We start from the raw sequence: 14,499 nt of genomic DNA, 5'->3' as shown, positions 1-14,499 counted from the left end.
TTTGGAGCAAATGAACATGGACACAGCGCTCTTTGGAAGGGCTGTCCAGAAGAGTTAATGAAATGCAAGTTTGGTATCAGACTGCACGGTGCTTAATTGCATTGTTTTTAACCTTTTAAATGATACCTGGTTTTTAAAAACGGATGCAGCTTAATAGAATTTAATAATAAGTTTGTGTTAATGAGAGGTCCTTGCACCGGGTTATCATAAAATACTGTGGCCAAATGAATTTTTGAGTGAAAGTTGCCCTGCTTTGTGCAGATGGGCATGAAGACCAGCCACAGGGACAAGAGCCATTTATACAACTGTGGCAAATGGCTTGAGAGCATGAAGACCCCCATTCAGATCAGTCCACAGACCTCGTCCATCTCAAAGGAAGGCTCATGGAGCAAAATAAATAGCACAAGAAGATTGATGTTCTTGGCAAAAGCCGTGAGCAGGTAATTTAGAGCAGGCACTGCCCCTTCAGCCCAAGAACAGGAAACAACTGTGTGACTTACCAAACGCCCCACCCAAGAAGTCCCAGCCGGTATAAAAGCCTCTGCTGCAAAATTTAGCTAATGATACAATCCAGGAGAAGTCTGGAAGCACCACAGAGGGAGAACAGGAGAGAAATTTCTGAGAAAGAGGCTTTAGCTAAAATTAACTACACCAGATCAGACACGTACGAATCCCTGAAGCCTATAAAACAAGCAGAAAGAAAAATAGTAAGTTTTCTACTGCATTCCTCACTTCTTTCCTTTTCTTTTTCTCTTTAATTTAGCTAAGTGATCTCACACTAAGGTGCTAAACTCTGCAAACAATTTTTCTATTAAAAGAAGTTTAACACTGGATTGTTTTTGTTAATAATGAAACTACCCAGATTCCAATACAAACGGCTGCTATTTCACAAGTAACACTATTAGTACATAGATCCTTTAACACAGGAAAGGAAGTAAAATTCTTTAAATATTAGGAAAGGGCTGTAATTTTCGTCAAATATAGAACAATTATAAGTAAGAGTTATCAGGAACTACAATCAAATAACAGGGACAAAATTTATTAGAGACACCGCGTGCCATACATGGATTAGTGAGTACAACAGGTATGTACACAGTTATATGCTCAGGCACTGAAATGTTTATTTGAAACAAATCAAAATTATCAGGCCCTTTCTCTCTGAATCTCATTTTAAATTTGATTACGAACTTGCTTTGCACATCCTCCCCAGTGTCCTCAAAGAGTCATTCTTCTCTTTTATTACTGTCCTTGCTGCTTCGTGGACTAATAGGATCTAGAATGGCATTTGAGCTGCATCAAATACCAAAGACAATGGCCATACCTGTTCTAAATTGTGTGCTGGAGGTAGGTTCCTGCAGGGAAGGTGCTTCTACCAGCACCAGCAGAATGCTAATCACATTGTCACCACTGACATTTCAGACTTCGCTATTATTTAAGTGAATCCAACAGTCTAGCTCTGAGTTCGTGCTTACTCACAAACTTGCAGTAAACTCATTTAAACCTGAAAACACTGAAAGCATTACTTTAGAACTCACAGAGATTAGAATTTGTGTCTTTCTCAGGAAAAACAGGTTATCGAGCACAAACCTAAACAAATGAACGCCTCTGAAACCATGCGATATACTCAGCCTTGGCCAAACGTGAGCATGTGCTCCCCCAAAACAGGGAACCAAAGATAAACCACAAAAACTGTAAAGCCAAACACATAGCACAGGAGACAACTATGACCAGAAGCTTTAAGCTAATCCTTCAGTTACTGACTGGTATGGAAAGAAAAGAGAAGTGGAAAACCAAGCATTGCAGAATAAATTCTGATCATAAAAAACATCATCCTGCATTACCACTTATCAGACACGCTTTAGATGACATACTTTCAGAGAGTAGAGAATTAATCGACCACCTCAGAACAAATAAAAGCAGCTTTGTGTTCAGATTCTTCTGTACTTCTAAATTAATGCACGTACTGAAACGGCCTCTCTGAAATTACATGCACAGTGAAAAAATAACCCGCATGTCAATGGTGAAGTCAGCAACATAAATCACTTAAACACTGGCTTTTTAGGCAATACTAGCAAAGTCCTGGCCAAAATGGACTTCAGCTGCTATTATTCATACTTTCACAAGATCCTAAACGTTCAACAAAAAGAGTCCTTGTAGACATACGCATAACCTTAGAGATCCATCCGTCAGGGAAAGGAAAGACTACTTTACTCAAAACAGTCTGTACCTCATAGCTGAGGATATCTGAGCATTAACTAAGATCTACATAGCACGTTGGAAAAAAGTGTTCAATCCCTGTTACCTGGGTCCCCTCAGTGATTGTTACAGCCATAAGACCGGACAAAAACAGGAGGAAACAGCTAAAAAGTGGAGCAAATAAAAGGAAACAGTTTGGAAAGGGAATGAAAATCTCATTGCTGTTTCTGTCCTTCTACATTACCAAGGACAAGACATGCAGGGTACCATCTGTACTGTGCATTTTCATCGTATTAGCTAAGGCACAGCAGTGAATGTGAAATAAAACTAATAACACGAGGATACAATACTGGAGTTTCAGCTTCAGAGGCCTGGGAGCTTTAAATGCAATGCTCCCCAACATACAGGTCAAGACCATGAATTAAGAGTCTGCCTGCATCTAAATCAGGTCAAAGCTGCCTTATCTTCCACACGAGGTCAGATTCCAGGGGGACGACATTTTACAGAAGATTCAGTGAAAGACAGTCATCAGCTTTGGCATTGCAGATTCCCAACATATAAAACAGCAATAACTATGCTTTGGGAACCACTCTGACAGCCAGGAACTGAAAAGACACAAAGTTTTACTAGTTGAAGCGATTCATGGACAGCCAAGCACCAAATGAAAGAATAACATAATTCAGAAGACCTCAGCTCCCGATTCAAACCTCACTGCTTAGGCCTGGTGCCTTTCAAAACACCTCGTACATGGCAGAAGCCACACGTCAGTTATGAACAGCCGCCCTTCTGTCATCTGTGCACAGGCATGTACTTTCTTTAAAGATTTCATTGACCAAGGAACTCAGTTGGGGACACAAATTCATAGCCTTATCACTAGATTCTTGCTTTTTATTTTGAGACACGAGAATGGTAAAATATAAGAATTGTACTGTCACCACTAAATTCCATCGAAACTGCACAGCTGCTGCCTGGTCACATTTCTGGTTTTATAGACTTCCCCTGAGAAGTAACCCACCTATTTTATGCAGCAGGAAAACCTGTAACACAAAGCAATCCCTCAGTCTTTAGTAACATAGCATCACATCCCTACACACATCTTATGTCTCAGAATCTAGACCTTACGTGTCTTTGAAGATATGACAGCACACTACTTCAGTAGCCAGCAGTTGATCTGGGAGAAGAAAGCAAAGTAATCCTCTTTGGCAAATAAAATACCTTCTTCCTGGCAAAAGATAAAGCAACTCTAATGGGAAAAGCAGAAATTCTAAACTACCACCAGAATTTTTTATGCTTTTACTGCACCACTGCCCAGAAGGACAACAGCCGTCAGCAACTTAAGAGTGGCTGAGCTTCCTGCAAAGACCCAGGTTAGATGAGAGAACTAGTTTTTGGCAAAAACAAACAAAAACAAAACAAAACAAACAAAAAAAAGAGGAACTAAAACACAACTATAACACAGCTTCATTAATGACTGCGGGTGAAACACAGACCTGACTAGGCACATACTTTGACGATGAGGACCAGTACCTGGGTGAGCAGTTCCTGCCATGCACGTGCCCTTGTATAAGGATTTCAGCTTGCACACTGGAGATTTAACCTAGATTTTGGCTTTATAAAGCGCACTGTTAGGGTCACAGGAACAGAGCTATTAGTTTGCATTCATAGTTTAGCAGAAGAATGAATTCAAAAGCCAGTCATTAAACCTACTCTAAACAGAATTTCTTGATATGGTCAAAAAAGGGCAAAAGAAAGCCTGGCCAGCAAATTCAGAGAAGGTAAGAGGGAAAAAATTATCCTTATATGCTATTCTGGAATATCTACCACTTATCTAGTATTTTTTTTGCTATTATTTATTAGGCTTTTTTTTTTAGTTTATTGTTTTGTAATTAAAGTTATTAAATTACAGTAATAATCACAGTCTTGCCTATACTGCTGCGAACAGGATAAAAGCAAAAGCTACACTAATTAGCAAACGATTTTCAAAGGTCAATTATCTCATCATTAGCAAAGCCATTTACATCTCTGCAATGTGGAATATTCTCCAAGTTTAGAAAGTGAAAAGGGATAAAAATGGACTAAATTGCTTGAGGCCACATAGCACAGTGTCTTGCTGAATAAGAGTTTAGTTGGGCAGAAGCCTGAGCAGCTCCTAATGGAGCGTTTCCACACTGCCCTTGCCCAGCTGATACTTAACTTGTCAGATGTTTAAGGAGACAGAACAAGCTTCTCCACCAAGAAGTATCAGCATTTACATATACTTTGACTGCATCTCCTCTCTTTACCTTTAAAAGAAAAGTAAAAGACCAATTAACAGAATGTATATGGCTGGATCTTGGCATTCACATCATTTAAAAATAAGTAAAAGCATAATCACCAGCTATACCTGTCATGTCTGGAAGCAAAACCAAAAAAAATACACACAGAAGCTGTCCTAATTCTCTTCTAATTCAATTCACAAAATCTTAAACAGTATGTTTACTGTAGCAGTCAGAACAACTTTTAAGGGGTATCACCAGTGTAATAACTAAGACTTTTCCCTGCATTTTCAGCCACGTTATACATCCAAAAAGATGTACGTTAAACATATTTTGAGCATGCACCATCAAGCAGCTCAAGTTCCAAAATGTAACAGTTAGACCGCAGCCTTTAAGTCAGCCTTGCTGAACATACAGATTGTGAGCCAGTTTTTCCATGCTACATTATCATACCATTTTCTTCCCTCCAAAAGAGAGATTTGGTATGTTTCCTGTGAGTCACATTGAAAAGTAAATTCTGTGTTGCGAAACCCTAATGTCCACAAATCCTGGGAGCACACACAATTTAGTGATCTATGATGGACCCCTGCCACCTGAGCTGGCACTGCTACTACACTGTTTCAGTGTGAAATGCCAGCATCTTTGCCATGGCATTTGCTCTGCTAGCCTCGACAAGCAAGCTAGGCAAAGAGGACTGCTGGGTTCAGCTCCAGGTGATGAAAGGAGGAATGCTCTAAGTGGAAATCTGTCTGTCTCCAACAGAGCACGTACAGATCCTCACCTTTTTTTCCAGCTACTCCAAACGTCTTAAGAAAAATCCTGAAAAAGCTCAGCACAGCCCTTTACTTCTGATTCAATTCAGACCCCAAAGAGTCACCATAGCAGTGACCACTGCATTCCCAGCAAGGCTATTCACGTTTGTACTGAGAGCACCTATAAGCATCGTGCTTTAACCCCACACACTATTTACAAATCACCTTGCACACCAACAACCCCAAACCCCGTTTCTTATTTTAAAACTCCATCTAGATTGTCATTCAGAAGATCATTCCTGTTTCATTTCTTTTCCTTCTGACAACTAGTTCAATGGAAAAATTATACTCTGTTGATAAATACCACTGGACTCCCCACATCCTAGTACAGCATTGAATTATCTGCTTGTTTTAGAAACAAAAAACCTCAACACATTGCCATAATGTATGATAAAGCTCAGCTCTGAGCAGTGGAAGCTAGAGAGGGATATTATTGCACATTTGCTGTTGACCTTCACAAACATACTCATTTCAAATTTAAATGACAAAAAACTTCTGTGTTGAAAAACTGAGTATTTTCAGTTATTTGTGAATCATTACCAGAGCACTAGCCAGTTTTCATCCTATACCAGAGGTAAGGAGTTGGAGTTCTTACAAAGCTTTGTTACAGGGTGACAGCACTTCACCCTCCTCATACACCACCCTTATGCAGCACTATATACCAAAGAATTTGGATAATCATGTGCAAGTTGCCTTATCTCTACCTCTGAAGCTGCAAATGCCCAACGAACAATTATGCAAGCACCTACAAACAGCACAAAGCCAGGGCCAGAGTCCTTGCCCCATCCCTTCAATCTCTCTCTTTCAGCTTCCCCCGTCTCCTAAAGGGTGATATTTTATATTCACAGCTGCATTTAGTGAATGTCACTGCAACACTTGAACATTTGTTAATATGGGTCACCATTTCTGACTACATTATTGACCAAGATTACTTCAAGTTTACATATTGCAAGTTTTCCCCCACACACACATTTGACACAAGCTTACTTTAAAGGCCATCTTTTCCACTCCCAATGCACGTCGACCACAATCCCGCACAAAAGAATTGCTTCCCTTATCTGTAGCTACTGAGCAGCAACCCTGCTTATCGCAGAGTCCATGACAAAGATGGTTCATGCTAGGGGTGAGCACAAAGCAACCACGTGCCACAAGGAGAGCACATGCATGTATTTCTACATGAATATTTTAATACAAAATTCCATCCTTCACCTGCAGCTATTTTAAAATCCTACAATTCTGTGCCACAAGAAATTTGTGACAAATTTCACAAACTCCATGAAAAAACAACAGCAAATGTTCAAAGAGGAAAAGAGACTGGCTAAGTGTATTAGAAACAATCGTCATAGAAACAACTGTCACAATCTCTTTAAGCTTTGGTTTGTCCCTTTCCGTAGACAGTGCAAAGACATTCAATTTAAAAGGTCTTTTCCATATTTTTTTGTCATGACAGAAAAGTGAAAACAACTGCCATGAATTCAACAAGCTCCTTAAGACAGGATATTTTCCAAGCCTAGCTCAAAATTATACTAAACTACTTCCATGCTATTTCCTCATATGTGAAGAGAGATTTGCCTGGTCCTTGTTGTCACACTGCACTGTGCTCCAATTACACACACCACAAGCCAAGAGAGATTACAGAACTTCTGAAGTTACTGCTGCAGAAGTGACAGCAATCTAAAATGCTGGTAATTTACAGCAACAGCAGCCAAAAAAAATGGTCACAATACAAAAAATGAAGACTTTCAGCAAAGAATCAGTGATGACTCATTTAAACACCAACAAATTAGTGAAATTTCTCTTCTGGCAAGCTAATGCTCTAATAAAGGACTAATGAAATTCAGGAAAAAGCTTGGAAGAAAGAAAAACATGAGACACTCCCCTAAAAGTCATCTATAAATCCAGCTTACTGCTGTTCAATCCTAAGACCTTTAAGGATCCTCATTCCAAACTCGTGCCTTCTACTCTTGTATATCATGCCCTTATTACCACATTTAGTTACAATCAAACCATAAACGACCCTTGGTGATCTCACTGAGAAGGCTGCGACTACAATGTGCCTGATAAAATAATTGCTCTGGAAATGTTTTTTCTCACACCAAAACCACTTTCTGTTGCTGCTCAATTCAAGTAGGCCAGTGTTGCTGCCTCTTAATGCACACTCCAATTGCAAGATCGGGAATAAGAAATGTACCACCAACTTCACATGGGATATACACTAACTGAGAACACTTTTTTTTTTTTTTGTCAGAAGCATTAAGTGAAGGAAAAGAGCTCTGTTTTTTACAGTCTAACTTTCTCAAGAATCAATGCCTTGGCCTTCTAAGAGCCAGCTACCTCCATTCCTTATATGATAATAGCCCAGAAATCTTGTGTAGGATTGCTTATGGCAGGCACTGAGAAGCCTACTAGTAGGATACAAGCTGTTTCATGACCACATTCTTTGAAATAGCTTGAGAAATGAACTTACCTTATTTCAACTTAATACTTACAGGACAGCCCACAGAGCAAAAACATTCATCATTATTCAGCTGGTTATCCTTCAAAATGCACAACAGGTGATGCAAAAAAGAAGTTCAGTGTAAGGTTTCTCTGGACATATAAGAGGCTCTTATAGGAAGAAAAGATGGGTGATGTGATTAGCTGACATTTCTGCTCCAAGAGGAGTACAAAGACTGTACCATCTTCATAACCCACAAAGGAAGGCTCCTGTTCTCCAGTATTATGACACTTATTAAAGCACATCAAAGGAATAAAATACCCCTGCTCATTAGCTTTTCCAGGTGAGAGAAATTACCAAGAGCAGCATAGTCTGCTCAGAACATCACCTGCCTCAATGCCACCACACACAGCCTTGTGACAACTCAGGCATGGCAGCGCTGAGAGAAAACTTGTCTCAGAGCTGGTACCCGTCTATCTTAAAATGCCTGGTGTGCCAAGAGCTACCAATGTACGCACCCCTTCCTACATGGGAAAAGTCCAAATCACTCGGATGAACTTCTGCAGCAAACAACTGAAATGCCCTCGCACAGAGCGGTGAGCGGAGGGCAGGTTTAGGCCTCGGAGGAAGGCCTGCGCACAGAGGCTTTACTCACCCTTCTCCTCCTCGCCACCACTGTGACCCATGAAGCAGTCATGCTAAGCAGCTCCCCTCCTCCAACCCTATGTCTCAGACGCTTCCTGTCTCCACTAGCATTTATTTTCAGCCCTCAAGATTCCTTTCTATATGTTCCAGGAACCCTCTAGCCATCCTCTGTCCAGATGGCACACTTCAGATGAAGGGAACGGGGTCTTGGAGAGTCTTTTCTTGGCCTGCTTCTCAGCAGCCTGCTGGAACTTAGAGGCAGGCTGAGTCTTGCACAGACAAGGCTCTGTTGCGCTGCAGAAGCCCTTCAATCTCTCTCTCAAGTTCTCCTCAATGCCCTCTTTGTCCCCAAACAAATTTGCCTTAAACCTTTTAGCGGCCTCTGCTTTCCAGGGGCATGCTTTATACAATCTACTCCCTACAAAGCTGCAGAAAGCCAATAAAAGGGCAATGGAAGGGGGCCTTAAACAACACTATAATGGACAACCAGAGTCTCAGCTTTTACCACACAAAAAGCAGACGCTATTCTGACAAGCAGATGCAGAATACGAAGGTAGGTGACAGGTTTCTGTCTTCTTGATCCCTGTCATCTGCAGAAGGTGTTCTGAAATGGGATAGGAACGCAGCAGTTTGCAGTCAGATTCAGCAAGGCCTGAATCATCATTCCCCTGCCATGGACTGCCCTGGTCCTCGTTACCACTGACAGAGATGCCTCCAGTTACGGCCGACACTATACGTTCACATACAAGCTTCAGGGAATGACTTCTATATAAATCTTGTTTGAAAGTGTCCAAGTTCTCACCAAAAAACTCCTTTAGGTACAGCAAAAGCTCCACTGAACAATGGTTGCAAAAAAAAAAAAAAAAAAGTTTTAGTAAGATTTACTCAGGATTCTTTTAACTCTGTTCAAATCAAAGGCCCTGACATTATCTGACTTACTATAGATATAAATGAAACAATGCTTCCAAGATCTAAGAAGGTTTATACCCCAAATAAACAAACCTGGATGCTATAGAGGAGAATACATTTAAATAAACTATTCTAAAATCAAATGCAGTAAGCAAAGCCAGTTCCCTATTTAAAGACTAGAGTCATCAGAGGACTCTGATGTAGCTCTTGGCTAGAAAAATTAATTTAAGAAAAAAACTGCAAGGGAAAGAACACGCTGCAGAACAAAACCCACCTAAGGTTGGAGTAGGAAAGGAGACATCACAGAAACTGCTCCAGGATAGAAAATTTCCCAGTTTCAGATAGAACTTTAAAAACCCAGCATCTCAAAGAAATTGATGAAAACAGTGAAGCAATAGGAAAATTAGGCAAAACATGGCCTTGTCCTTTGAAAGTTAAAGAAAACAATACCAAAAACATCTGTTTTCCCCTGCAGAAAAAATCAATACTATCTAGAGGCAATATTATGTACCGCAATGCCACTATCACACTTGTTTTTCTTCAGACATTGACTACCTCTTAAAAATCAATGACAAGTCTAAGGAACAAGATTTTGGCTAAAAAACACTACCTCCTTCTATCTCTTATCATTTACATTTATCATAACACAGTGAGGATATCTTCAGACTCATTTTGACCAAAAATCATACAAGGAGTATGCTGAAGAAAATCTATCACTTGGGACAGCTTGTAAAACAGATGCTATTAATGCTATTAGAAACTCTGGCCATTTTTTTTAAAAAATCATGTATACCACTTTTTTATCTTCCTTAAAATTTGTACATTGTTAGAAAGCAATCTTTACCATTCAATCCTCTCTGACAAAGAGATATCAGAGAGACACATAAAAGACTCATAACTAATTTCAGATAGTTCAAACTCAAACACTTCTCAGATAACTCCTTCATTTAAGGGGTGTGATCTATTTGCTGATTAGGGTAATATACTAACTACATGATAGCACCCATAGCTCCTCCCAAAAACATTTGGGATTGTCTAATTGGGATTTATCTGCTCTTATGAAATGTCTACTGTGTGATTTACAGTCATTTACTGTCTAATAGCTGTAGCTGATAAACTGGTTTTAAGTTCCTGTTTTATCTCCTCCCTTTTTAAGTTTCTCAACTGATTATAAGAGGTGTAGCATCAGCAGAAATGATTTCTCAGTCTAACTATACATCCACAACCAATAGGTATCTCCTATTAGAACATTACCTAATATCAGGAACAGAAAATTCAATACAGAAGTTATGGTATTTGAAACTGAAATCAGTTACAGACCACTTACAAACTTCAGTTAATAGTAGCTATCTAATAAAAAATAGGCCGAGTGAGCCAGGTACTAAAATCACAGAAAATTAAGTCCATCAACTACAGAGTCCTACTGCATAAACGGAGTAAACCATCCCTTTGTGATTTGAGACACCATCCCCTTACCACAGGGGAGATGGGCTCTCTTAAGTCAACAGTTTGCTACCCAGACACTTAGGTGAAAGCTAGAGACTTCCCAGTGCTGTTCACAGAAAGAAAACTGACAAATCCAGCAAGTACGGCATGAGAAGTGTGGCATCCGATCCAAAGTCATGCCATCTGATAATGCCCATGCTGCTGAGCTTTCATAGAGACCTTTCACTTGTTGGCTCCCTAGCCAGGACGTGTTTGAAAAACTTGCTAAGATTATAAAAGAGATGAATGGTAAAAGAGAGATGATAATCGTTTTAAAACTTTTGCAGTTAGACATGCTTTGAAAAAAAAAGCTTAAAAAAAAAATAATACAGTTAAGTACATAAAGAAGGCCAAGCAAAATGACTGAGGGAAAGTGGGTGCAAAAAGACTTCAGTAATACCTGAAAAGATGCTTAATCATATATAGGATACATCAACAGAGAGAAAGAACAAATACGAATGAAAACGTATTACGATTAATGGAAGTGACAACTGTTTTACCTTTAAATTCTACATGGTGCTGCTTTTAAAGTAGGGAGGGAAGTGCACATGCTGGGTCAAGCAATTACAGCTAGGCTGTAATAGCCTTAGCAGTGAGTGAATAGACCAATAATTTTGCAGCAACTATTTTTGGCACGGTAGCAGCAGAGACAAGAGTTTGCTGCACTGGAATTTAAGCATTACTTCCACATACCTGTATTCAGCTCTGGTTTTAAGGCTAAGATCAGCCTAGCAATGGGTGTTCCCACTTCATACGTAAGGGCCACTCTCCTTGCATCACTTCAACAAATTATCTTTGCGTTCAACACGTACAGCTTTAACAGCAGCTGTTTCACTGACCAGGACAAGAACACACAAGAGCAGGAACAGAAGTGTGAAATTTACATAGTTGCTCAGTTTTACAAGCATCTAGGTCTACCAGTGACACGAGAAATAAGGCAACAATCATCCAGACGATGGGGCAGTAATGCTATAGACTGGAATATTTGAAAAAAGCAGATGCTGAAGGCACAGGTGGCTTTATTATGGCCAGCATCTATCTTCCCAATCACATCTTCCACTATTATTCTAAAAACTTACTGTGTCACCCTTCTCTCTTTGTAATTTGCAGAGGGATTTTCACACTGATTTGAAGCTAAATAAGTGACTATGCAGCAGTTCTTTCACCTTCTGTTCTGAATATGTGTCTTGCAAAGAAAAGGGACAATAAAGAAATCCAGCTAAATAGTCACCAACTGCCTATTCAAAACTGAAGGCTGGTTATGCTATGCTTAGCCCCTCCCTACACACACTCTGTGGAAACATGTTTTAGGGTTGCTATTTTGATATCTTCATACCAAAGTTTGTTTAAATTAAGCTTGGCTAAGAAGTGTTAAGAAAGTCTTTCCTCCAAGACAACTGTATTCTATTACCAACAGAGGAATGCCTCCAAACTGCCTGCTGAAAGCATTTTTGTCAATAGTGCACTGGCCTGGGTAATAGAAAAAATACATATTTATCCCTAGAAAACATACCTTCAGTATCCTTAGCTTCATTATCTCCAGTCACCACAAAGCTTCCTGCCAAAATCACCCAGCTTCTGTAAGTCTGTGTGAAAAATGAGTAATGCTTTATCCAACTCTGTAGACAGCCATTGCAATTTGGAATGGACTGCGATAGAACCACTCACTGTTACAAAACTTAAGAATCATGCAAAAGGTTGTATCTGGAATATTTTTTAGTTAATTGACATTACTATTGCTTTCAGGAAAGAACGGAATTTGCCATTAGTGCTAGAAATCAAGAGGGGTGGAGTACTCTGAGAGTACTGGACATCCACGTTGGCAGCAGCAGTGGGAGGGAAGGGCAAAAATTCTTGCCCGTACACAACCACACTTCCCATAAAACAAAAAAATCATAATTTCAAGCTCGCTCCACCACCCTACTTATATTACTTTTTTTTTTTTTTTTTTTTTTTTTTTTTAACACACGCTAGATTTCTATTCTGAGGTTGTGGTTCAGAAATCTAACCTAACATTATATTACAGGGCAGAGCTCTTCATAAAACTGTCCAAATTGCCTACCACATCTTCCATACCAACAGATACATCTCATCAGCTAGCAATGGACTGGCATTTAAACAAATTTGCATGACAAGGATGTTTCAAAGAAATAAGAGGTGGAACTAAAAGAAAAAAATTATAGTTCTAAACATAGCATCTGAAGGAAACTGAATTTTAAAGAAGAGTTCTTATCTTGGATCTGCAGCAGGTCCAGTAGCATTACAAACTGGTCCAGCCATCGGCCTCGATGAAGCCTAAATCAGTAGTAGTCAGTCTGTCTGGAGAGCCTCTCAACTCACTGTAATTAGGCATAAGAACCCCTGCTTTTCATTGCATTTGCCATATGCTATTTCCTGTGCTTAAAATTGGAGATGGAAGGGCCATCAAGTAGGGGGGTAGCAATTTTAGAAAAGGAGAAAGTGGATTTCTGACGTGCAGTTCCTGTTCCAAGTTCTTCAGGGTTCTACTTGTTAACCTAGGCAGCCTCTCTGAAACACCAAATGAAGTCATAACCAATTTCTTATCTCTTGCTCACTAGCTTGCCACCTGCAAAGGATAAAGAAACAACACAAATAATTTACTTTGAGAAAACGTTTTTCAACTTTCAACTGCAACTCCTCAGGTCAAGCATGAAGCAACAGCAGAGACCCTGCAGAAAACACTAATCAATTGGCTCAAACATATTGAGTAACAGAGGAATTTACTGAATAAAGTTGACAAGGAAAGAGTATTTGTAGAGTACTCTGTAAATTGCTTCAAGTTTTGTGTCATACAGAGAGTTATGGCAGAGGTACATTATTAGCCTTTTCTGATAATAACAAGTGTTAGCTTGAGACAGAAAAGCCAGGCAGGAGACACACAAGACTTGAGTTTCTCCCTCTCTGCTGCTACCCATCCAGTGCTTCTTCCTCGCCACCAGTAAGTTCTCTTCCAGCTTTTGCCTGCACAGAGTACCACCTCATGTTCACACATGCCTGCGCTAGTTAATGTACAAAATTGTCTTACCAACAGCAGCACAATGAGCAGATGATGAATTCCATTCCAGCAAAATTAACAGCGGGGGATTTCCAACAAGATGGCAGAGTAAAACACAGTTAGGATACTCAAAGAAATACGGGATGCACAAGATAGCTGATTACTGAAGTACAGCCTGAAATGTTGGTAGCACTTCTCCAGAATTCAGCAAGATGCAACTTCTAGCAAGTACAGTGGGAAACAAAAAAGGTTCTCCTCCAGAGAAAGTGTATGCACGCACGGCTCATTCTCAAAAAGACAGCTGTCCGAAAGAAATTGTTTTCTGCCTTTCTTTTATCTGTCAGAATAGCTGTTATCTAAAGTTTCCTCCTCTTCTTTTAGGGTAGGACTGTCCAAAAAAAAAAAAAAAAAAAAAAAAGAAAAACACTCCTCCCAATAAAAGAAGATTTAGCAAGTCTTTTGCTAGTGCTTTTCTCTATCTAGTTCTGCTACTTCTCAAATCAGCTTGGAAGAAAAGAGTAATTCCAAAAGAATAAATAAGTAATGGTAATGAAGCAATTTTTTCCAGTCCTTCCTATCCTCTTTTACAACATTAATTTCAGAGACTCATGTTACCAAGCCCAAAATATCTTTTGAGTCTGTTTTTGTTTTGTTTTGTTTTTCTAAAACCCACCCACTTTCTTGAAAAGAAATGAAACGGTCATTTTATACCTGCTCTAAAAGATTTCATAAACTCCATTCATC

General features: G+C 39.6%; 1 protein-coding gene across 3 annotated transcripts in view; it reads right to left on the bottom strand.

Moving 5' to 3' along the window:
- The window catches only part of MOB2 (MOB kinase activator 2), a 112,003-nt gene that overhangs the window by 60,737 nt on the left and 36,767 nt on the right, over positions 1–14,499 (bottom strand). The window contains exon 1 of one of the 3 annotated variants that reach the window (XM_035539101.1): positions 13,786–14,048. The exons of 1 other annotated variant lie outside the window; for it this stretch is intronic. In XM_035539101.1, the coding sequence (XP_035394994.1) occupies positions 13,786–13,820 (35 nt within the window). In that variant the 5' untranslated portion in view covers positions 13,821–14,048. Of the gene's footprint in view, positions 1–7,752; positions 7,793–13,785; positions 14,049–14,499 lie in introns of those variants that run through there. One more of the 3 variants, XM_035539097.1, reaches the window with a different exon arrangement.

The sequence above is a fragment of the Cygnus atratus genome, chromosome 5 (genome assembly GCF_013377495.2).
Source record: "Cygnus atratus isolate AKBS03 ecotype Queensland, Australia chromosome 5, CAtr_DNAZoo_HiC_assembly, whole genome shotgun sequence".
Taxonomy (NCBI): domain Eukaryota; kingdom Metazoa; phylum Chordata; class Aves; order Anseriformes; family Anatidae; genus Cygnus; species Cygnus atratus.
This window is presented reverse-complemented; position numbering and strand designations above follow the sequence as displayed.